General features: G+C 38.4%; 1 protein-coding gene across 1 annotated transcript; it reads left to right on the top strand.

Moving 5' to 3' along the window:
• The first annotated feature begins 1,541 nt into the window (after nt 1-1,541).
• Nucleotides 1,542-25,438, top strand: DHX32 (DEAH-box helicase 32 (putative)). Its single transcript, XM_065843409.2, has 11 exons — nt 1,542-2,281; nt 4,898-5,091; nt 6,590-6,962; nt 9,129-9,374; nt 11,510-11,609; nt 11,754-11,912; nt 19,984-20,175; nt 21,460-21,609; nt 22,693-22,883; nt 23,773-23,954; nt 25,217-25,438. Exons 1-11 carry the CDS (start codon nt 2,015-2,017, stop codon nt 25,407-25,409), a joined length of 2,247 nt encoding a protein of 748 aa, XP_065699481.1. The 5' UTR covers nt 1,542-2,014; the 3' UTR covers nt 25,410-25,438.
• Nucleotides 25,439-25,467: the final 29 nt, after the last annotated feature.

Here is a 25,467-nt window from a genome sequence, read left to right as displayed (position 1 = left end):
ATAATGTAAAGTAGTTAACAACCCGCTCTGGTAAAACATCCATTATCAGGAAAGGAATACTAGCTTAATAACATTTGGTTTTCAAATAGTAAAGGTTCTTTTTGATTTGGTAACTTATTTAAATTTGCTTTCTTCCATTATAGGTACCCAAAGGAAAAACAAAGAAATTGCTGCAGTATGACCATTCAGATTTGTTCAATCAAGCAGAAAGTACTGCTGTCCAGTTCCTATGTTTTGAAGAAACAAGCCTACACTGCAAGTGAGGAAAGCAGAGAGCACATACTGTGAGTGCTGCTAAGCACATGAAAAACAAACTAGATGCAGCATAACAGCAATTCACCTGTTTGTTTCATGTCATCTTAAGGTGGATTTCACAAAAAACAATGTCTGTAGGATAGCGCTGTCAGTCCCCTCATATGCCTGAGTGATTTCAACCACATCCGAGAGAGGCAGAGATCCCAATGGCAGTGAGTTTGCAACAATAAATACGAAGGATGCAACAGAAAATCAGATACAACAGTAGACATCAAGGGGTCCACTAAGGTCACAGGAAAATCGACTTTCAAGTTCAGCTGAATGTGACATAATTCAGTGTCATCTTCACAGAAGTCATGACATGTCACCCTACCATCTTCAGAGATATCAAGAACATCCCACTCATGGTTAGTCCAAAGCCTATTTTGCAGTACTGTAACAGCAGACAGATAAACAAATAAATCCTTTTGCCTTTCAGAGATGCTCTTCCAGAAGATCATATTTGGTTTTGGCCCTGAAAGCAGGCAGTTTGTCGGTCTTTGCTGCCAGCCGCTCTAAGTGCCGATAATCAGCCTGTTCTGTGAGCAGCGTCTAATTAGACCGATCTCATTTGGATTGAGATATTCAGACTGTTGAACAAAAGATTTTCTCCTGCTTCTCTTTGCTGCTGTCATCAGAGAATGCATTAATCACATTGTAACCAATAGCTATGACACAAGGAAAATTTGTAAGAAAAAGCAGTAACTTATTATATTAGTACAGAAAAAGCTTAATACAGAAAAGGCACACAAGCATTGTGCTCATAGTTTGTTCATCAAGGCATTATCAGCACCACTGTTCAACAGAAGACTTGCCAAAAAAAAAATGTTACCTAATATTTGTGTTTGAATCCAGATCAGACAAAATTAGGAGACTATTTTGCTACTTTTGAGTCCTAAGACTTGGAGTTACATCAGTAATTTGTTCTTCCCCCATGTTTCAAGGTCACTTCTGGTGCCTTTGAAGGATCAGAATTGGCATCTGCTTTTTTTAATATATTCGGTATATTTTAGGTTGTTAATTGCAGCAAAAGCCATTAAAGCCATTAATACACAGAGTGGGTAAAGAGGTACTTTACCGCCTTGACTTTCTAAAACATGACAAACAACACACAATAAAAACATTGGCCCTTCCTGACACTTTGGGGCAGCAGCTCCCCCGTTAACCACTCGCCCGCAGCCCCTGCGCTGGTTTTGCTGCACCCAGGGGCTGAGCCCGTTGTGCCGGGATTAGCAGCCTCATGACCATCCCTGCCATCACAGCAACCGCCCCATCGCTCCTGTTCACGGCCGCCAGAGTCAGAAAGCCCAGGCTCAGCATGTTCTTTCCCAATTATTCTCCAGCCCGGCTGAGCAGCAGCAAAGAGCCCGAGCAAACACACCAGCTGGTGCCCGCAGTCTGGTTTTAACATGCGACTAAAACCTAAAAGTTACTCAGCTTCTGTTTAACATCTTGAGCTTTAATCGCTGCTCTTTTGAAGTGTTTGGATCATTTTTTAGACGTATTTTCTTGCGGCTCACACCTGAAGTGCGGCAAAGAGACCACGAAGAAGGCAGCTGGAGCCCAGGACTGAACTTCTAAACCAAAGAGCTGGGAAATACTAATCCTGACGCAAACAGAAATGGATTTCCCCTGGTTCAGGGGGCCTGAGTGATTGATCAGTACCAAGAACTCCTTCATTACTCATGTGCTTTTGCTGGGAATAATATATGTAAGAAAAATGGAATTTCTAACCTTTTCTCCAGAGATCCACCACTTTTCAGAATTACTTGACTGCAGTGATGGTGACGAAGAAGAAATATTAATATGTGGAGATTTAGAGCTTAATCCTTTTGATGGCTTGCCTTACTCTTCCCGTTATTATAAACTTACGAAAGAAAGAGAAGAACTTCCCGTATGGAAAGAGAAATGTACTTTTATGGAAAGTCTCATTCATAACCAAATTGTGATTTTGTCAGGAGATGCAAAGACTGGCAAGAGCTCCCAGGTCAGTGCAACATACTTGGTGGGGTGGTTTTATTATTTTTAGAACATTTAATATTGTACACTTTTCTGAGTTATTATTACCATTTTACTAATATTACTTATTTTTAAAAGAGAAGAAACTTTTTGTCATCAATTTACTATTCACTGCTCTTGCCCTTTATTTGTATTAAGCACATCAATCTCCAGATGTAGATTATACTTGTAGCTGGCTGCTGTTTCTATGCTGAGTGCTGTATAGGATTGCAATAACATAACAGCAGTTCAGAGCTGCGGTGAGTTTAGCAGTTCTCAGTGCAGAAACAGATGTGCAGCATCTATTGTAATCTGAGTTATCAGAGAGGGAAAGTGACACAAAAAATATTAATGGAGTCAAATATAGATTTAAAATATATGTATAAGTATACATTGAAATACCTTTCTTCAAATATTCACCAATACTTGATGCTTACTTTATATTCGTCCATTCCAAGCCATTTTTATGTAGTTGATGATGCCTTTTGGGCTTCAGGGTAAACGGAGTACTGGAGAATACCGCTCAGACTGCGATCATCCAATACAGTGTCATAAACAACTAACAAAAACCTCAAACTACAACTTTTTACATACTAAATGCTAATTTAAAAAAATATCAGGCCCTTTCTGAACACAGAATGAAGAGGATATGCATTAACTACAGCAGTTTAAAATCCAGAAACAAAAATACATATAACCTTAGAAAAATTCGGTATAAAATACTCTTCTATCTATCAGCATGACTGTATTTTTTTCTTTGTATACCAAAACATCACACTTCAACCGGAAAACCTGTCAACCATATACTTTCAAATCTATTTATCAGACTATTTCAGCTAAAATCCTTCCCTACTAAAATTACAGGTGTATTTCCACTGTCTTCAGAGAGGTCAACCCTAAGTGTAAAATACTTTAGGGCTTATTTCAAGTCATTTTGGTATTTTATCAATAATTATTCCATCTGCATTTGGCTGGTCACTATTTTATTCCTATTGAGAATTTTATTTCCTCCTTCCTAATATTGACTGAGCTTGTCATTTTATCCTCTTTCTGCCCATCGTCACATTGAACACCCAGTGGAAATGGTGAACTCCGCAATGCCTATGTTGGATTGAATGCATATTCTTACTTGGAAAGTGTATTTCAGTTCTGATTAGTGCTATATCGGGAAAGAAATACAGTGGGTTTGCAGGCAGGTCGTAAGAGAAGGTGAAAAAAGTTCTCAGGGAATGAAAGATTGAAATCAGTAGTGCTGTTTCTCAGGGAGAAGTAATGGTCCTTCTCTCCCTTCAGCCAAGAGCAAATGCTTTGTCCAAAAATACACCATTACTTTACAGAGCTCCTGTTAAATGACTCCACTGAAGCCAACATCTCAGTTGATTCTAAACACATAAACATCCACCAGGACTATCAAATTCTGTTGTAATAATATATAACAACCTAAGTCTGTTACCACAGGAAGCAGAGAAGGATTTTCCAGCCGAAACACGATTGTTTATGACAGATCAGGAGAAAACTTTCCTGCAGGTAAAGCTGTAGGATAATTACCGTTGCAGGGCGTCTTGTACCTGCCAGACACTTTATGCTGGACACTGCTAGAGACCATATATTGAGCTAGAGACATCATATTTCTAACTGAAAATTCCTCTGTTCCTATAAATGGATACACACTCACCTGGTGCCTGGAATATTTTTTTGGAGTGCAAAGTCTTCACCTGTTTTTATGACTGTAATTTATATAAAACAAACTTGGTAGAATGATAAACTACTTGCTAAGAAATGGTAGCTTTTTAACTTGTTCTCAAACAAGTTTTATAAGATGTAACACATTGCTGGCTTTTTTTCAAACATGTTTAGAAACATAAATAAATATACAGAAATAATGACATGGGGCTGATGCACCTTGTTTGTAAATGTTGATTAAGTAAATAATTTGATACCTAATACCTTAAGTAAAATAATATTTATAATGTAATTTTACTTCCCCAGTACAGTAACACATTATTTTCTAATGTTGATTTTCTACTGTAAATTATAAATCAGAGAACTACTGCACAAGTTTCTGGAGCAGTTCAGTTTCACTTAGCTTTGTTTAGAGTAATTAATCTGAAAATTACATCTATTTAACTCTGGCATTTGTCAGTTTGAAATCCTCTTCTTCCTAGGACATGTTTGTCATGTCAAGTACTTGAATGTGATACGGCACAGGCAGCTTTACCCCTGAGTCAGCTGAGGAGCCCCTGCCAACAACTGCACTAACATTGCTGGATCAATCAGCTGGCGCTTAAAAATGATTCTGTCAGTGTCACCCGCTCCCCGGAGGCCTATTCTGTCCTTTCTGCAATATATTCAAACTAATCTGAGTCCAGTTGAGAAGTCGCCAGGTAAACCTTCTAGCCCGTGTCACTCCAACTCCTGACTGTTTGGGAGATTCAGGGTTCTGACATTTATTGAGGCAGATAATGTCTGTGTCAGGTGCAGCTCATCCAGCAGGAGCCAAGCAGACAGTGAGCAGCAGGTCTTCCCCACCTCCTACTTCTTTGCATTACAGCCTCTGCTAAATGTGTTAAATACCAAAGATATCTGCTATCTTTCTTACTTACAGATTCCTCAGTGGTGTGCGGAGTATTGCCTTTCTGACCACTATCGACACGGCGTAGTCGTCTGCACGCAGGTACACAAGCAGACAGCGGTGTGGCTGGCGCTGCGCGTCGCTGATGAAATGGATGTCAACATCGGCCACGAAGTGGGGTATTTTGTCCCATTTGAAAGCTGCTGTACAACAGAAACCATCCTGAGGTTTGTGTGTTCGGGTTTTAACGCCTTCAAACTAAGACATAGCTTAAAGTTCTTCACAAGTGCAAAAGTTTAATGCTCCAGTCCTCAGGCTCTTCATTGCACCGCTCCACTAATGTGGTCAGGACAGACAACCTGACAACTGTGGGGGAACAGTGCTAGAGTTGCAAAAGATTTTTGCATACAGTGTGAAAACAAAACAAAAAACCCCAAAACAACAACAAACAAACCAAACAAAACCCCCACCAACCAACAAACACCAAACCACACACACCACAAAACCAAGAAAAACTCCAACAATGCTTTAGAAATTTTCATATAACGTTTTAAAATGCAGATATTGGAGATTTTCTGTAAAAGGCCTGAAGGATGTATTTTGTTCTAAATTGCAGTAAAGATTTGAACAAGCAAGGTTACTGCCTGTGCAAAGCTCCATAAAGCACCTCAGTAACCTCCATTCTGCTTTTTCTTTCTCAGTTTTTTGGCACAGGAGTGTTTATAACAATAAGAGAACACGGGATAATCTACCACAAACTAAAGCTGGAATTTAAAATCATGGATAGAACAGGGTATATTCAGTAACAAGAGAAAAAAGCACTTAGGAGGATTTTTAAGAGAGAAGAAATGAAGTTAATGTATTAAATATAGGCAGGTGACGGTAGCAACACAGCAATTTAGATTTTGAGCCTCTCTCAGAGAGGAGAGTTATTTTCTCTGGTTCCTTAATATGGCAGGAACAAACTATAAAATCCAGAGCATAAGCCTCTTCCCAGCCATGTGGGGTCCCACTGATTCCCAGTGGAGAAGAGAACACTCACCACTTCTGAAAACCGTGTTCAACTGCTCTTCCTTGTGCATGCGCTTTCTCTTTCATGGAGAACTACGTAACGCTCATCCTGCAGCACATCTTCCTGCAGCTGCTCCTGACGTGAAAGGGACATTAATCCTATCTCGTCACACATCGAAACCCGGTTCAAGAGGATTCAAAGTCCTGCTGAGCAACACAGAAAACATAATATCGTTTTAAAAACCTTTCAGTAGCAGGAATAATAGGGATAAAAGTGAGGAGGGTATTACAATATGAATTAATCTCTCATTTTGGTTCTGGCACTGCCTCAGGTGTGCGTGTGCACCTTGTTTTCCTCATTTGAAAGCATTAGTTCCTCAAAAATAGGTTATGGCATGCAATATGCTTAGATAGTTCGGAAGATGAAAAGCAATCAATATAAGTTATGATCTTAGGGCAGAAGTACTTCTTCTTTTGCCTAGAGTATCCTTTCAACCATAGTGCCATTTAGTGTCATCGAATTACACTGAGTTTCTAGCTACTTAAAGATTAAACATGTAGCTGAGACTGTGATACTGTCTACAAAATAGACTCTCTGTTCTTATCCAATCTTTCTTGTTAGAACAGAAAGAGCCAAGCTGTCCCCAAGACCCTGCATTAATTTCTTACGATCAAATCTAAATATTCCAAGAACATTCTGACTGTATTTTGCAGATACTGCACAGATGATATGCTCCAAAGGGAAATGATGTCTGCTCCTCTTCTGAACTCTTACGGCGTTATCATCTTGGATGATGTGCACGAAAGAACGGTTGCAACAGATGCGTTACTCGGCCTTCTTAAAAACGTCTTGGTATCAAGGCCAGAACTGAGGCTGGTCATACTCACTGCGCCTCACATGTCCAGCAAGCTGCAGAATTACTACGGCAGTGTCCCCCTCCTCAGGGTGGAAAACAAACACCGCGCAGAGGTCGTGTACTCTTGTGGCATTCACAGAGACCACTTTTCGTCTGCACTGACACTGCTCTTTGAGATCCACCACACAAAAGAGAAGGGTGACATTGTGATCTTTCTGGCATGTGAACAAGTAAGTTATTAACCGATTTCAGTATTTCTGATTTGAATCAGGAAACAATTTGCATCTGTGTTTTTATATGGCCTATAAATACCTTGTTGCCAGTATCTAAGACACTGGACATTGCCAACAGGTTTTATCAATTCAGGCTTTTCCTGCAAATAAGTTATGGTATACATAATGCTGCATTGTATATATACTGTGTAAACTAATACAAGGAACTATCAGATTTTGTGTAGGCTTGAAGAGAGGCACCAGGTAGACCACACTTTGTGTTAGGCCTGTGTTGCAGGAATGGACACACGTCCAGTTTGCACAAATGTTCAGCTTCACCTGAATGTTTTTATCTTAAACCTGCTTACAAGGTTTCTCCACTTGCATTCTCCTTTGTGGCTGCAAACTCCCCAACCATTTGTGCACACAACAGCAGGAGGCAACTATCGCTCTGGAGATGCTGCAGAGAATCCAGGAACCTGTATGGGCCTGGCTGTCGGAAAGAGAAGCACCTTTGAATCCCCAAAGACAGCAGAGATGCCCTAAATCCACTTTATAGCTTTATTCACTTTATAGCTGCCAAAGCAGTCTCCCATAAAATAAACATTTTAAGACTTCAATTTTTTATAAATCATTATTATTATTATTATTATTATTAATTTCCTGATAGTGATCTTCAACTTTCCACTTTGTATCATTAAATCTGCTTTAGAACAATAAACTCACCTTCGCAGCTCCAGGAGATAAGGACAAAGATAAATCACCATAAAGCACCCAGGTATTAATGCTTTTCACTGTAAAGATGATTAAGAAATGCTTCATAATGCTAATAATCGGTTGTAAACTTTATAAACACAGAATTTTTTTTAATTGGCAAGTCCTACACAATACTAAAATAATAATTTATTTCTTGCTGAGAAGACAGCATTTCGTTCTCTCCCTGACGATGAACAAAACACTCATTATGAACTGTTACCACATAGTTCCCCTCCCATGCACTCTTGTTTAAATCTTCCCGTTACTAACTCAACGTTCCCCAACACTCAGCTGTGTTTTAAACTGAACAAAAGTAGGAATAAACTAAGGACATTAAGATTTATGTGTTGTCTTGGCACCAGCCTTGCTATTAGATGCCACTGTCATATCTTTATAAGAATGTTTACTGAATACATTCAACCTAGCAGCACTATGAATGTAGTGGCACTCTCCAATAGAAATTCAATCCACTTTTTCAATTTTGAAAAATGTCTGCGAATAAAAAGGTTTTAAATACCCAACAAAATCCCTTTCAAACTGAACAAGTCTACAGCTGATTTTGGTATACCTTTAAATAAATTGTTCCCAACAAAAACTATTGTATATATTTTAAAAAGACTGAAACAACGACAGCTACTACTACCTTTCATAATTTATAGTCGACCTCTGAATTTCTGGACTGTTTTCAAGGTGATATTCCATTAGCACAGCTTAGGAACATTTCTTTGACTTTATGACTTTATGAAGTCTTCACAAAGTTTATTAATCACTAGGAAAAAAAAAACAAAGAAACAAACACCCAAACCTTTATAATATTTATATCTTCTTAAACATAATAACTAAGGTAAAGTAGGGAACGTCACTCGGGCACCCCACGTGAATAACTTTGGTTCCAGCAGAGAAGAAACCACTCTGGGCACACCAGTGGGGTACCCGAGTAGCTGCTACAGCATTGCCAGCCCTACACACACCAGAAATTTGCACCAGACTCTTGGGCACTAAATCACTGATATAGATGCATCCTATGTGTCCTATATTTATAAAGTTCAGTAACCTCTTTGTAATTTCTCAGCCTTGCTATTCCTACACTGTATTTTTGCACATCTGTCTTCCCCTGGAGGCTGGTTTGGATATGATTAAAATCAGAGAAGATTATTTTGAAAATTGAAGAAGAGAAAAAGATATTGCAAAAAACAGCTTGGTGTTCCCCTGGTCTGTATTTTGCGGATGCATTCAGTAAATTCTCATGCATAGTTCCGTTTCCTTTTTTCCCCTTTAATTATTAATCATGTAAAACTTAAACGTTGTTATAGTTTGATATGTAGTTAACATTAATTTTAGAATTTAAAAGTTGTTTTAAAATTAAATATTGATATTTGTGTTCCATACTCATGAGGAAAAAAAACCCAATCTTTCTCCTGATTACAGGAAATTGAACAAGCTTACCAAATGATCAGACAGGAACAGTCTAACTTAAATCCTGACCTTGGAGAACTCATCCCTGTTCCTTTATACCCCACAAAACAAGACCTAATTCCTAAGCCAAACCAAGACAAACAGAAATGCTGCAAAAAATACAGAAGAAAAGTGCTACTCACCACAAGCTTTGGAGAACCTTTGATTTGGATTAAAAACGTAACCTTTGTCATTGATGGTGGTGTTGAAAGCAGAAAGGTTAGTGAAGTTAACCACAATCAGAATGCCAAAAAGAATTATGCATAAGCCTTTTTTACAGGGTGGGGGAAAGGGAAATGTACAGCTAATAGACTGATGCAAATGGTTTCTAGAGGATCAAATGCTTTTCTATTCTTTCATAAGCCAGACTCTGTGATATTTCTGACTAAATAACTTTAATGGATATCTCATGTGAAAACCAAGCAAAACCCCCACAATTGCTTCTTAAATTCAGTCAGAAAACATATTTAAAGTTTCTAAAGTCAGATTAACACTCCCACCTGAAACCGCCACTCGCTTGGGCACCAAACTGATGCCATTTTAAACTCTAACCCACCTTAGTTTTGGCCTATCAGTCGTAATTATGCCTTCAGTATCCTGTAGACAGTGCAAAACACAGTCAGTTCTTGGCTACCTCTTGGCAGACAAATTGGTTTAGTAGATTAATCTCATCCCTTGTTTAATAATTAAGTAATAAGCATAGTGCCACAGATCATAGAACAGCCAGAGACGCTCACACTGGGAACCACCCAAGCACCTCAAAATGCTGCAATTTATCAAATCAACCTTTGAACTTCTACAGTTCATTCGAAGTATGGCCCCAGGTCTTGTTGTCTAGATCATCCTGGGAAGGACTAGTGCAGCTGGGAAAAATACCTCTTCTTTCTTTCATTTATACAGAATTGATGTCCTAAAGAGTCACTGACTATGTAGGAACAAGGCATGACATGAATTGAAAAGCTGCACTACTACAGGCTTCCTAACTGTCCCACGTGTTTGACTACTCAAAATAAATATTCCAGTAGTAGGCAAAAGAAACAATATAATTGAGTTTCTTTATATAATCCAGAATGGAATCAGCAAATTGAAGTGTTCCTAAAAGTCTGGATTGGGGAACATTAATCCTTGGGAGCTACTACTACTACTACATCTCATTTTCATTGCAAAAAACTGTGTCTAACACTGTCATTTTTAAAGGTTCCAAAGGTTTTAAAGGTTTCTAAAAGGTTTTAAAGGTCAAGAAAAAAGTGTACTTTTGTGTGAAACAAACAAAAGCCTAAAAGCAGTTTTCAATTAGACCACACATCATTTATTTCTGAAACTCCAGTTGTCCTGTGTGATGGAAATGAATCTCACTTCCACTTCATCTGAAGCCCAAAGTAAAACTCAGCGCTTCCAGACCTCTGTGAATCAGAAAGATGAAGCAATGGGCACAAACCAGTTTCAGCACAGCCCAGCCAGCCATCAAGTCACCTCTATTGGTTGTACAATGTTTACCCTTTAATTCAATTATTTTTTCCTAACAGCTGAAGTTTAGTCCTCTAATATTAATTCCTCAGCAGTTCAAAATCACCTTCAATCCCTATGGCTGAAAGTCAGCTGAGCATAGAGGGAAGCAGCAAAGTTTTGTGCAGAACAAAATTCTGGGCAACTTTTGTAGTTGGGATACATCATTGTTACCCAGAGAAAAATAAATTTGTCCCCTGCACTGAAGCACATTTTATCTTTTTTTATTAAAACCCTGCATAGACAAAATCGATTTAGATGACATGACCGGAAAGTTGCCTTACCCAGATATTATATCTCTTGCCGTATATTTTACCACAGAAGCTTATGGACATCATCTGGTAGTCAGAACAGTGAATGAATCAGCTCCTCGGTTCCATCAAAAAAGTACAATTAAGAAAAAAGAAAGCAAGGTGTGTTCCACCTTTGATATAGCCCTTGTCTCCTGTACTGAACTGACAGATTTCAGTATTATGACAAAAATCTGGAGTTATGGGAAAAAAGTTATTAGACAATGTTGGTATTCTGCCATTGGACGAGAGAAATAATCTTTTTGATGCTTTTCTTGATGATACCATAGATACACATTTTGTGCTTTAGTAAGGTACATTTCTTCAGAAAAAGACACTTATCTTAGAGTATACTTACAGAGTTATTGCAAAACCTGTCTGTCAATTTATCAAAGTGCTGACTGCTCTCATTTCCAAGCCGGTGAAATATGTGGTATAAAAAGAAATGAAACTGCTACTGTACTTTCTGCAAAATGACCTAGACAAGAATTCAATACAGACCATTAATATTTTTGTAGTCTTCACTTATCTGATGCTTAATATCTCTTTCATTTAAAGGTGTACAATCCTAGAATCAGAGCAGACTCTGTTATAACGCAGCCTATCAGCCAAAGTCAAGCAGAGATGCATAAACAAATTCTGGGCATGTCTTCAACAGGTAGAATTATTAGCTCAAAATTTAAATCCATTAGCACAAATTATTAATAGAATCAATGTGGCAATGCAAAAAAAAAAAAAAAAAGAAAAAAGAAAAAAGAAAAAAAATGAAAGTAAAAAGTAATTTTCTTGAAATCTCTTGCAGGAAAACTTTTCTGCTTGTATCCTGAGGAATTTACACAGAAAGAAATGAAACCACATCTACCAGCCAAAATACAGGAATCAAACCTCACCAGCACGGTTCTGTTCCTCAAGAGGATGGATATAGCAGGCTTAGGACACTGTGACTTCATAAGCACGCCAGGTAATGATGATGCACCAATTTTCCATATTGTTATTATTATTTTGGCAGTTATTTAAAGATTAATTTTGACCTGTTATTCACAGTACCATTTTTTATTGAAGTACTTGTAATAATATTGCCACTGCTTTTACCACTTGCCTGCAAGGGAAGTTCACAATACAACAGTTGCACTTAGAAAAATGGTACCACGTATGAACTGTTTGCTCTGAAAGAGGCCATAGAGTATCTGAATGGAATTGGAATAAAAAACCTGAAAAGAATACTAATAAAAAAACACCAATATTCCAAATATCTGCTCATCTAGGTTCCATACTATTTTCCCAGAACCCACAAAGAAAATTTGTGCCCCATTCTACAACGCATTGTGCTGATATCTAACAAAATACATTCCTTTAATCAAAAGTTTATAACCCAAATAAACCACTGCTGTTACCCAGGCAATATATTTGGAGGAAATCAGCTGTCTTCATATCCTCCAGCATCTCCCACTTCAAATTTACAATAAGCTGTTTCTTAGGCACAATATTGTTTATAAAATAAACAGGAATAAGCTTTCATTACTCACAGGGAATACTCTGAATTTGGAGGTAAGAATGTGAAGACAGTGGCTGCTGGGTTTTTTTAACCATTTTTCTGACTCCTTATTTTAGAGCTTTTCCTAAAGAATTATATTCTCCTGTGTATTGAGCTGCCACAAAACCCAAACACCACTGCAAATTCTGCTGTTGACTTGGCACCAGTTAAGTGAGGGAAATAGCACTGATTTCACTGGTTTGGGTATCATGTGACCTATCACTAGTTTCATTTGTGATAATATTCCAGTGCAAATAGGAAGAATTCTTATATCATCCTCCTTTTCCTTATGCACCAACCCAAAATTAGAACAATTGCTTGTCTTCTATGTGTTGTGCACCATAATTAAGTGATTAGTAATAAAGACTTTAATTCCCACTGTTGGATGTTGTGATAGATTGTAAGTGGAATTTTTAAGTTGTAAGTGGAAATTTTAAGTAGAATTTATTCTGCTTTTCCCTTGTCCGCCTGTTGAGCAGAAACATGCCTAAAGAAATGTGAAAACCTTCACTAGCCTGAATGTAACTAATTCAAGAGCGATGAGAATCGGAGTATTTCGGCCTTGTGAGTGTTACTCCTGTGTTGAATCTAAGAAGCCTTCATGGAAAATGGATATGGGAAGCAGTTGGCTTCCACTCAGATTTATAAAGTATTTTAAAAAATTAAAATAATTAGTCTGTAATGTCTTAGTGCTTTTACGGGATATGAAGCAAGTTGTTCTTGAACTGTAGAATGAATTAGTAAAGTTACATTCGGAAGAGCATTCAGTATTTTTGGATTTAAAGGCACAATGGAGACATTTGGTATTCAGAGAAAATTAAATGCTAGAGGCACTTAAGGATTTCACAGATGTAAGAATTCTAAGATTTGTCTGGATTTTTGAGATAATGCAGCTGAAAAGAGCGTCTGGCTCATGTGTACAAAATTGTAAAGGCATTTGATGAATGCACCAGCTCTACTTGGACGGGCATCAAATAGGAAAAAGTTTTTGCTAAAGAGATCAAAAGTCCGAGGTCTGTGTATTGAAAGGTTTGAGGAATTACTGAAACAGTGTGAGGAACGTTAGACAAACTGTTCGAACAACGCAAAAAATCCCACTAACACTGTAGGGGGTCCACTGAAAGGAGATGAGAAAGTCTGCACCATTTCCTGGTCTCCTTCCCATATTAAGGCCCCACGTAATTAAACATTTGAAACATTGCTTTAATTGTCTAGTAAAACTCCTTTATCCTCAGATAGATCACACGTCCGCTTTCTTTGCCTTGGGGCTTCCTTTTTGCCACTTCTGAGCAGGCAACAAACCTCTTTCCTACTAAAATGTAACCTCCCTACCGCAGTTCTCCAAAGACGACTGTAAAGCTCACACAGACAATACAGAGAGTGTGAAATATGTTTGCCTGAAAGAAACAGTAATACTGAAGTCAGCAAACGTGGAAGAGGAGTGAGTTATTCTATTAGACCAACTGACAGAACTCAAAACAGATGTCAAGCTTTCAAGCACATAAAACTTTATTTTGGGCCCTTCATCCTCCTGGGAGCTTCGGGTCAATGATTTTGGCCTGTGAAAGCCCAAGTTTTCTCATTCCGTGCACGCTCTTAATATCTTGAATTAATCTGTACTTGGCAAGTACATAGGATCATAGAATCACACTCAATGCCACAGAGCTCTCCAGTGGGTAAAGCTGCACGACATCTTCCAGCAGCAGCAGGAAAGCCCTTGGAGTCCTTAATGGAAAATCGCAATACCTCTGGTACCCAGCTAAAGGGGGGCCCTGAAGCTTTTGACTACTGGCCATAAGATCAAACAGATGTTACACCTTTCTGGATGACAGACCGCAGAGCAGCACTGCGAAGGAGGCAAAGAGAAGAGCCATCAGAGATGGAAAACATCCTTTCTTAAGCGAGAGATTTTAGCTTTCCAAAAAGGCTTCACTGTCTTTGCTGCAGTCATTCAGCTGCATAAACCTTCTGTAACCTGAAGTGATGAAGAAGGCTGAGGAAGAGGAGGGGTCCCTGAGATGAGATTCACAACCTAAGTGATAAAGATGAGCAACAAAACTCACAAAACAAGCAGTGTGTGGCTTTTCAAACCCTAAGGAAACTCCTGGGCATAACAGAATCATAGAATCATTTAGATTGGAAGAGACCCTGAAGATCACAGAGTCCAACTGTTACCCACCCCTGGCACTAACCCGTGTCCCTGAGATCCTCATCTCCGTATCTGTTGAGCCCTCCCAGGGATGGTGATTATTTTCATCTACTAACAACGTACACAAAACAATTCGCCCACCCTCAACCAAACGTGGCAAAATATCAATTGGATCCCCAAACCCCCACAAAGGAGCAAACAAAAAGACACAGCAGTAATTCCGAATGCTCCATGTGACCTGGCCAAATGAAGTGCTATTCAGAGCACACAGACACTAAACCCCAAAGAGCCTTTCTGTTTCTGCCCAGGACAGGTTGGCCTGGGTTTGGCTATTCTGTGTCTCTTCATCTCCTTGGACTCCATTTCCCTTTGATTAAAGGGAATAAACACACGGCAGCAAATCCCACGTGCCACACGTGCCACAGGCTTTCCTACGTACCCTTCCTGCTTGGCTTGCACTTGCAAGTTTTCTTTGCAATTGAAACAGATGGAGGCTTCGGGTTTTGTTTTTTTTTTCAACCCAAGGCAAATTTCTCCTCAACAAAATAATGAGAGATGACAGAGCAATGTATGGACATGAACTGGTGAACAAACAGATCAAAAGCCCACTGAAATTCATAGCAAGAATTCAAAGACAAGCACTTCACAGTCTGTTCCCTGTACATATAGTAGAGAACTTAGAGCAGATAAGTAAAAAAACAAAAATTACATCAGTAAAGCATTTTATTTCTGCTCAACAATGTGCACAAGTTGTTGGGTTTTTTTCTGCTGCTCTTTGAGGAAAAATAAAAGCGTGGATTAACTCTGACTCATTACTGCATTATGAAAGCAACAAACATGTCAGGCTTACAGCTGCTGCATTTAATTCACGCGATAATCGAGATGAGCAAATGCAGCAGACTTGTTACCCTTTTTAGAATTCATGAGCCATATGAAAATGTATTTGGCACTGCAGTTCTGAAGTGCATTATTTGAAATCCTGTGCCACTATAGTCGGGATGTCTTTACATTTTTATCAGCTAATCAGTTAGATCTTTACTGTGTTACATAATGGAACAAAAGAACTCCCTTCCCTTGGATTGCAGCAACATTATGTATTCTTGTCAATCACTGGAAAATCCTTATTTAAACCATGTAAATCAGTATAAAGATGAAGCCATGTGAAAGCAATGTGGAAGCATTTTGGAGGTTCTGCATTCACGCAGAATTACCGTAAACAATTTTCAGATTAAAGTATTTGTTGATGGTCACAGGTACCATGACATTGGAGAGCTACGCCATTATAACCCCACTGAGAATATATTGCCACAATATCCATAACAACAAGAGTTGTTTCAGAAAGAAAATCTGTGTATTTTTTCGTTACAGACTGTCAAAGACAGAAACCCAATGTGCCACATAGAACAGGGTATCACAAAGAGCATCCTAACAATGGGAAGGCATAGCCCTGTACTGTGAAAGCTGAACTACTCTCATGTCACTAACTAAAGAATAACAAAGGAAACCAAAGTGATTAAAAGATTTTTATGCCATTATATAATATTCTTTACATTATAATCTTTGTGGATATGTTGCACAGTCATGTGCATGCTTTGAGGGTGACACAACACAGATAGAAAATCAGCTTCACTGAACAGTCAGTGCTACCGCTGGTGTGTGGCTGCAACTCAAGATGTTCATGGTGGGAAAACGCAGGTCAGGCTGTGTCCTGGCCGTCCCTGCTGACACAAAACCACAGTCTGGTCCATTACCAGCCAGCCTGGAGGGGTGAGGAAGCAGCATAAGGGGAAATGGAAGGACCGCAAAGTGTGAGTTTGGAGAAGTAATTTGAAATGACCAATTATAACTATAATTTCAGAATAATAGTTATAGAATTGGTAGCACTGGAGCATGGCAAACTCAAAAAAAGAACAGAAGCTATAGGGGAAAAAAAGAGAATCCAGTTAAAACCTGCACACAGAAGCTTGCAGAAGGAAAATCTATGCATAACTGGCACTAGATTTCTCCTTATCTTCAGTTTGCTATTCATGGAACAACATTAAAAAACAATAACAGAAAACCCCATTCCCCAGAACTGTTCTTCCCGCAGTAATGACTCTGGCAGTTCTTCCTGCCATTCATCCTAACAGAAGCTGGCAAAACTTGTGATTTGCCAGGCAGTGAATCAGCTCCTTAAAGACAATGTGCCTTCCCCGACATTCATTTCAGCTCTAACTTTATGACAGTTATTCCTATGGAATGAAAAGTTCTATCAAAAAGCAGGTATTTTACATAGTCAAAATTTTCACAGAGCAGGAGACCAAAACACAAGCCTTGTGATAAGCACGATATGGCAGTTAAATGGACGATTTAATAATAATGAAATTTACGTTTTGTTCCTAATACTTTTGACAAATCGCTAAATCAGTTGCTTCCTTATGCAACAAGAACAACAGTTTTGCATTTATTTTACCACACTGTGAGCGCTTCAATTTCAGCCACCTAGGACTTGACACTGAAAAGATTAAACGTGCAGCCGCATTTAGAAACATAATTTGTGTTGTTCGTGTCAGTCACAAAAAGCAAAGAACTTAAACTTAAATCAACTTGAAACCCTCGGACAAATTATTTCAGTGCTACCAATAACATTTAGCTACATATTTGCTTTAATAAGCCTAAGTATGATCAAGAGTGGGATCTTATTTATATAAAACTGGTCAGACAAGTCCAGAGCAACCCAGTCTTAAGCAGCCAAAGAACAGGCAAGGGAAAGAAGATATCACATAAGGAAATACCTTTTTAACTCCCAGGGATGTGACATTTTCTTGTTGAAAGCACAGGACACATCTTGAGAGCTTCTTTTTAACTTTGCTCCTGTGCAAGCAGCAGCTGAGTCACAAAGCGTTGGGGTTTGCCTTGATGGCACCAGTCGGCAGGGTTGCCAAGCAGCCCTAAAAATAATGATGCTTGCTTGAAATCATTATAAGACAATGGAGATATCCGTTCTCTAAAGAAAATATCTAAACATTTACATTACTTTTATCGTAGTTTTTATTTAAACATGAACCATACCATAAAGAACTCTCAAGTGAGCATTTGATGGTTTTTATTGAGTTTGCACCTCAAAATGCAAACCTATATCTGAAAGCCCCCTTTTTCTTTTACTGTTCCTTCACCTGCTTAATCTACATTTACTGTCTTGTCCTTTTAACACAATAAAACTCCAGAAGTCTTTTTTTTTTTCCTTAGGCTCATAGTAAAATAGAGAAGTAATTTGTGCTTATAAATCTCAAGGCAACTAACTCTAGGGCATAAAAATGTAAATTACTGATGCTACCAGGGGATTGAAATTGGCTGCCATATAACCATAAATTTTCTAAGTTCTAGCACAAACTACTTTGTTGATTTCTGGAAATTAGCTTTCCATGATTTCCTAGTAAGTACTATATGTCTGAAAGAGCACTTTACTCTCCCAGTATTTTCAATCACTGATACTTATTTCCTGTCACTGACTCTTATTCTTCATCCACTGTTACTTTCAATTCTTTAAACACCCTAAGTACTTTCTTCTCAGACACTTCAGCTTTTGCAAAAGCTCATCTTTTACCCCATTAAACCTCCTATATCTGACAATGAATGTTCTCTCTCTCTAGACAGAAAGCATTCACGTTGTACAGGCAGAGATATGAACTAATACTGAAATGAAACAGGTCCACAGTTTTGACTGGAATTCATAAGCGCCTGAGAGAATTTCTCTGAAAACCAATAGCATTTTGAAATTAAGGGAAAGCACAACACTACCAGATTTACATGGTGGAGAAGTTCTGTAAAAGCTCATGTAATGGGAATTAATAACCTATTTATCCCTTCAGACATTAGTAACAGAAAATGAGTTAAAAACAAGTGTTTGGTTGCTTCCCATTTTACTTTTTTCTTTAGTTCATTGTAACTAGTTAATTACAGAGTGATGCTAATAAAGTACCAGTTCACTCTCAATGAAGTAAAAACCCAAACTCAACAATATTCTTGCAGGAAGGCAGGGTGCCTCAAGTGGGGTGTTACAGCTAAACGTGACCTACCAGCTTCTTCAGGCTTTCTTGGCTTTTAGTCTTCATGACGCACAAGTAGTCTGTCAAATATAAGTTCCTGTTCATAATGAATTCAAGAAAGAAATTATTTCTAATCATCTAATAATTAAGATACAAGAACATACACACACCCTGCCTGTGTAGGTAGCTGTATTTGTTGTTGGTTTTTTTCGGTGGAGGGCAGGGGTGTGTGTGTGTGTTTGATGTTTGTTTTTTTAAATTTAGAGATTTATTTCAACATTAATCTGCAAACTGACAGCAGCCTGCAGAAGTCTGGAAAATTGAGAGTGCGGTCATCAGTTTCGCACTGCTGAGTGTGCTCGGCTGGGGAAGAGGCCAAGTCCTGCTGTACTGGAATTTTTGCCACCAACTTCAATGGGACCAGAATATAAGTCATTATCCATAAAACAGAGAGAAAATATCAAGCAGTTCATTAAAGTGGAATAAGGAGAAAGTTTCTGCAATGATATGAGAGCAGTTATGAATTTAAATTATCTGGCACTCATAAAAGATATTGACCGTTACAATAAGATCTGGAATAGAACTTTATGTTTGAAAAGAGCTGTGAGGAAAGAGCCTTCACACTTGAAGAGTTCCCCAATTTCCACCACTGTCTTTCATGCTCTAGCAACTACTCTTTGGAGTGTAGGCTTTACAAGTTGTACTCAGCTCTCAGGTTCACTCTCTTTGGCCCCAGAACTGTAGTCACCATGGTCGCACATAATGCTCTTCTATGTTTATTTTGCCAAAGGGAGCCACTTTCATCAACAGCAGATTTCCTACAGACCTTCTCAAGTTCTCATTTAAGCACTGATTTGCTTAATCCTGGCCTTTCAGACATGTTTTAATCCTCTTTCCTAGAGCTGTTGTGTATCTCCCAACACCCCTCAAAGGTGAACACCCCGCTTTAAAAAGAACAAACACGAACACAAAAATCACCTGAGGACGGCCAACAGCACAAGGAGTTTTTGCTGTAGCCTGGCTGCATTACACTATTCAGCACCCACTGTGTCTTGACTTCTGACAAAAACTGCTCTGAGAGAAAAAAGATCAGTTCTTTGCAGCCCTATCATTGTTACCTCTTATTTTCTTCCTTCAGAATGATCTCAGCCTTCCATTCATCTCATTTATTACTTATTCTTCTTATCAGTTGTCAAATGATAGAAAATGACTTTATCATTTTCACATAGGAAATACACAACTGAAATATTATAATGAGAATTCAGGCATTCATTTATATGTAGCCATTCTCAAGAATTTGAATTATCTTTCCTTTTTTCAGCTCCTGAAAGCCTGATGCAGGCTTTGGAAGATCTCGATTATCTAGCAGCCCTGGATAATGACGGAAACCTTTCTGAATTTGGAATTATTATGTCAGAATTTCCCCTGGATCCACAACTGTCAAAGTCAATTCTGGCTTCGTGTGAATTTGAGTGCGTGGATGAAATGCTCACCATTGCGGCCATGGTAACAGGTACTCAGAAATAATGTCTTACTGCACAGCTCGTGGCACCTGCCAAATCCAGCTAGATACTTTCAAAGTCTATTCACAAGGGCAACCCAAAGGCAAACTTTTGTTATTTGCATCCTGCTTTTTTCAAGGAAATTAATATCCTTGGCTGTTTTAGTCTTTACTTTAAGCAGGCAATGACACACAAGTAATGAATTCATAAGGAGCACTCCAATTCCATGCTTCAGATGCCCCATTAACTTCCAGCCTTTTGTCAGCAAGCGTACACAGAACATCCCTTCCAAATGAACCTTCTTGTCTCATATTCGTATACATTTGTTACAGAACCAAGCAGTAAATTAGGGGAAGTTCTAATTACTAACAATACTGAACTGTTGACCTACAAATAATTACTTTGTGCTTATTTTTCTCCACTTCAAATATTTCATAACGCTAACATAACCTTAAGTCTCCATACCATTCTGTCCTGATGGATCCCTCTGCTCTTACACGGCACTATGAGACAAACAGCTAGCACCAAACACTGGACATGTCAAATCTGAAACAAGAACATTTATATTAGAAGGTTACTGTAATAGCTATAGAACTTCTTTCATTTGATGTGACAGAGCTTTCAAACCAAAGCATAAACCGCAGATATTTAAAAGCTATTGATTTGGTGCAAGCTGCTATTGAAATATTAATATATCAAAGACGCACAGAATCAAAGATTTTAGGATAACTGAGAGGAGGGTGACTCCAAAAGTTCAGATAGCAAATAATGACAGTAACTTCTCAGGACCTCACCTGAGAGTGCAGCACAGAGCTGGATTTTTTCAGGTCTCAGTGTTAGACCGTGATGCTGGCTCCAGCAACATTCAGCTGTCTCCCTTCTCTCCACAGCAGCCTCCTACCCATACAGCACAATGCTACTGGGTTTTATGGCATAACCCTAGTACAGGAGCAAATTAAGGCATTACATCCATAGATTTCTTTCTACATTAAAGAAACCGTATGCTGGGATTCCGGATAAACTGGATCATGCCATTATGAAGCATTTTTGGCATCAGTGTAAGAGAAAGCTGCTCACCTTATTTTGTGTTTACTGCACAAATGAACTAGAGACTGAAAGAACATCCATATAAATAAAACCTTAGTCAATGCAATATACTCAGTTCTCCAACAGCAATCCAACACTGAAGGTTTAAGGGAACTGAGAAAGGAAAAAAACCAAAACTATCAGTGGAGTTACTATTACTGCATGCACTTACATGTCTTAATAACTGCGGACTTGATTTTTTTTCTAAGCTCCTAATTGCTTCTTACGCACACCTCCTGGAACAGAAGAGATTGCTCTTACTCGCTGGCGAAAATTCTCACACCCGGCAGGAGACCACTTGACTCTTATCAATGTCTTCAACGCCTTCAAGGAAGCCAGTGCAAAGCCCCCAAGCCAATGTGAGTGTACCCATACCAGACCGAATGAGGCACGTTGTAACCAATTTGGAAAAAAAAAAAACAAAATAAATGAATATTATTGGCATTTAGTTCATAAACCTTTTCTGAAAGTTTCTTTCTGAAATCTGCAGAGAGAAGAGAAACCCAAGATAATAGCTATTACAATTACTAGTTTATTAACTAATTGAAAGTGACCTAGGACAGCGTACCTCATCCAACAAGGATACAAGCACTATTACGATTGTCATTTGAAATGATGATGTACAAAATCAGAAAGATGGTTCCTCCTGTAAGAGCACATAATCTGGGTTTAAGATGTGAAGTGACATAAACACAGTTGAGGAGGGACTTGATTCCCCCAGCAGACTAACAATTCTGGTGGTTTTGTGACAGTTGTCAACTAAAAGGCAAGTTGAAGGGAAAAAACTGAAGGTAGTAAGGTTCACATTTACAAGAAACTAAATAAAAGCAGCGGACTGCACACCAGACAGCAGCTCTTCGCAGCATTCTCCTGTGCTCAAACTCTGGTTCATTTAGCCTGGGTTCAGTCCTTAAGACACTGAAGTGACAGATTTGTATGTACCAAGCAAAAACTGAGGCCAGGAGGGTAAGATTGTTTCACATTTGGTCATGCTGAGTGCTGGAGGGGTCCAAGAGAACCTGCTCTTTACCAGCATGCAGGATCATCACTGGCATTACAAATGTGATTTCAGTTCCATATCCTGTCCTGAATCCAGAAAGCCTGAAAAAACAGTTGCTACTCATTGTATTTAAAGCTACTACTTTTTTTACAGACTAATTAGGGAATTTTGAAGGTTTTTATTCAGAAAAATATAGTTAAAATTCCAATAAATTAAGGATATCAAGTATTGCCCACTCACTTAGCAAGTAAGATCAATGAGCCTAAGTTGTCCAAATAGCTCTGTTATCAGAATTTCAGGCCGCTTTGACACAGCTACTCAGTCCAAAGTGTTTTTTTTATCTATTGCATGATTCAAAGAGCATTTTACAGGGCAGAACCTGTGGACAGTACCTATCAGTAAGACTTTGCTTTAACTCCAAATACGTTTTTTTCCTCCACAGACTACAGTAATGAGAAATGGTGTCGTGATTATTTTCTAAGCTGTTCTGCACTGAGGATGGCAGAAGTTATCAGAGCCGAACTAGTAGAGATTATGAAGCGTATTGAACTTCCCATTTCAGAACCCGACTTTGGATCAAAAGAAAACATACAAAGCATTAAGAAATCTCTCTTATCTGGTTACTTTATGCACGTAAGGAAAAATATTGTGGTTTCGTCTTACTGCATTGTTAACTTACATAGAATGCTTCCAGAGAACTTCAGTTTGGTAGTGAAATCTTTTGATGGTCAGAAAGGATAAAAGCCATTTTTCCACAGTGCACCAGACAAACAGTTCTGCCAATTCCCGTCTTTTCTCTGGGGTTCAGCTATCACAGCACTAAGTCCACACATTTCACTGCGAGAGGAAAATTGTCAATATGCCTTTCACTCTAAGAACTCTTTCACCTCAAAAACTCTTTAGCTTGTAATATTCTCTCAGGCATTATTTCCTTTTTGAAGATGTTTTTGTGAAAATACCCTGGTAACAGAGAATTGACTTGCTGGGTATATTTAGGTTTACATGGCACATAGCTTTCTTCACCTTAACAAAATAAGGCACTTTAACTGTAACTGTAAACTTAAACAAGAAAGATTAATTTATCCACATTTGAAAACATGTTTTCCTTCACATCATTATGCTCCAACTAAATACGAGAACAATCCCTCTAAACTACACTACTTCAAGTGCTCGGCCACACATCGCGTTTTAAAGTCTCAGAATTCTTTAAGAATACATCTGTTTTCACACAGACCCTCCAAAGCCAAGCTCAGATACTTACTGTATCAACCTGCCCTCATTTGCTGCAGACAGTTTCCTTTCAAATATGCAGATGGACATTTTCTTTAATTCTAAGCCTGATTTCATAGCATCTAGTCCCTAACTTTCCTGGGGAAATCTGAGAAAAGGTTTAAGCTCTCCAGCTGAAAGTATCTGAATACAAGTTTCATTCCTGTTTTTAACAGAATACGCAAACACTGATCTATGCATCTTGTGGTACACATTCAATTAAGTAATGGATAACTCTTTGCTTTTTTTTCAGATTGCTCGTGATGTAGATGGCTCAGGTAACTATTTAATGTTAACACACAGACAAGTGGCCCAGCTTCATCCCTTCTCATCATATTCTAACACCAGAAGGATTCCTGAGTGGGTTTTATTCCATGAGTTTAGCGTATGGGAAGACAATTCCATCAGAGTCGTTTCTGAGATATCACCCGAGCTGTAAGTTAACAATGACGAAACTGTTTCTTACTCATAGCTCTACCACCAAAGCATAACCTAAGTCACAGGCAGGGTAGGAGGTGTGTGTACACTGAGAGCAATGCTTGGAGAACTCAGCCATACCCATCTTCTCATTTCCTTCATCTCGGTCATAAAAATAGCTATTTTCTGGTTCTGCTGAGAAAACATTCCAAGTATAACTGATTCACTCTAGGTAAAGATATTGGTTTACAAAAACAAAATTTAAAAATTTTTTAAAAATCAGTAAAATAAGTGTTAAAAAGACAATCTTCATACCTAGGCAAACAAGAGGAGCTGGCATCACTGGGAGGGTGAAGAAATTGTTGGTTTTCACACTTTTTATATTCACGAGTGAACATACGTGGAACAGATTTTATTTCTTTGTTGCCATTTTGTTGTGTCACTGCGTGTAGCTTTGCTTGGTATCTTCATTTTCGTTCAGGACACTCACTGAATTAGAGCTCAGAACTATCAAAAAAGGGAAGAACTGTGATCTCTCACCCTTACTACTCTTTTCATGCAAAACTAAACATCATTTAAGTCAGCCTTTTGTATTTCTTAACATGTTCAGGTACTGAAGTAAGTCTCAGGGTCTGCCACTGTAATTGTGATCAATTAATCCATTGAAAAAACACCCTACAAGCAGCAAAAGTTCTTCTCAGGTGAAATATACAGGAAAACAAAAAAGGAAGAGTTAACACAGCACTGTCCTCATAGATTCATCCAGCTGGAAATTTGTTTGTTCCCTGAAAAGCTATTTTCCAGCAAACTTTTTTCTTGACATGTTTTATGTACCCAGCAGCGAAATCACCCCATAAACTGTTTATAGATTCAAGAAAAGAGAACAGTCTTTCTTCTGCAAAAATCTCTTTACACCGAGAATATCCATTTCACTGTCCTATCTTTTCTATTTTCAATGTTTATAAGAGAGTTCTTTCATATTTTTATTGAACCAAAAAAATGTTCTAATCCAGAAAAAAGTACTATTTAATGCAATTGGCAGCACTGAGAACTGAACGCCAATCACCTCAAGCGTAGACTGAGCACATTAAGTGCAAGGGTTATGAAAGCACAAACTGCTGCTACATCTTGCAGAGATTTTTGGGTTTGAGTTAAACACAGCTTTGTAGCTATATGTATCAGCATTTGCTGTTGTCTTTTGCACAAGCCTGGAAACAGTTATTCAAACATTGCAGAATTCAATTAAAAAATAATGCTGCTTTGTCTTATTTCCTCACCAGGTTCATGGAGCTGGTACCTCAGTATTATTTTACCAATCTTCCTCCTAGTGAAAGTAAGGATATTCTGCAGGAAGTGATCAATCACTTGTCACCTGTTTCAACCGTGAAGGAAGAAGAGAAAACTAACAATGACAGCAAAGAAAATGAAAAATGTCCCCAAACTCCCACTGAACAAAGATGTGTTATTCAGTGATTTTAGACTGAACTATCATATATTGGACAAATATAAATAAAACCAGTCTATACCGTAT

This window comes from Patagioenas fasciata, chromosome 8 (assembly GCF_037038585.1).
Source record: "Patagioenas fasciata isolate bPatFas1 chromosome 8, bPatFas1.hap1, whole genome shotgun sequence".
Lineage (NCBI taxonomy): Eukaryota > Metazoa > Chordata > Aves > Columbiformes > Columbidae > Patagioenas > Patagioenas fasciata.
This window is presented reverse-complemented; position numbering and strand designations above follow the sequence as displayed.

What these genes read in the sequence shown, in the direction of transcription:
- DHX32 (XM_065843409.2), top strand. Translation starts at nt 2,015, where the DNA reads ATGGAATTTCTAACCTTTTCTCCAGAGATCCACCACTTTTCAGAATTA. An exon ending in AGACTGGCAAGAGCTCCCAG is followed by an intron (nt 2,282 to 4,897) that starts GTCAGTGCAACA and finishes TCTTACTTACAG; the next exon opens with ATTCCTCAGTGGTGTGCGGA. An exon ending in TGCAAAGCCCCCAAGCCAAT is followed by an intron (nt 21,610 to 22,692) that starts GTGAGTGTACCC and finishes TTTCCTCCACAG; the next exon opens with ACTACAGTAATGAGAAATGG.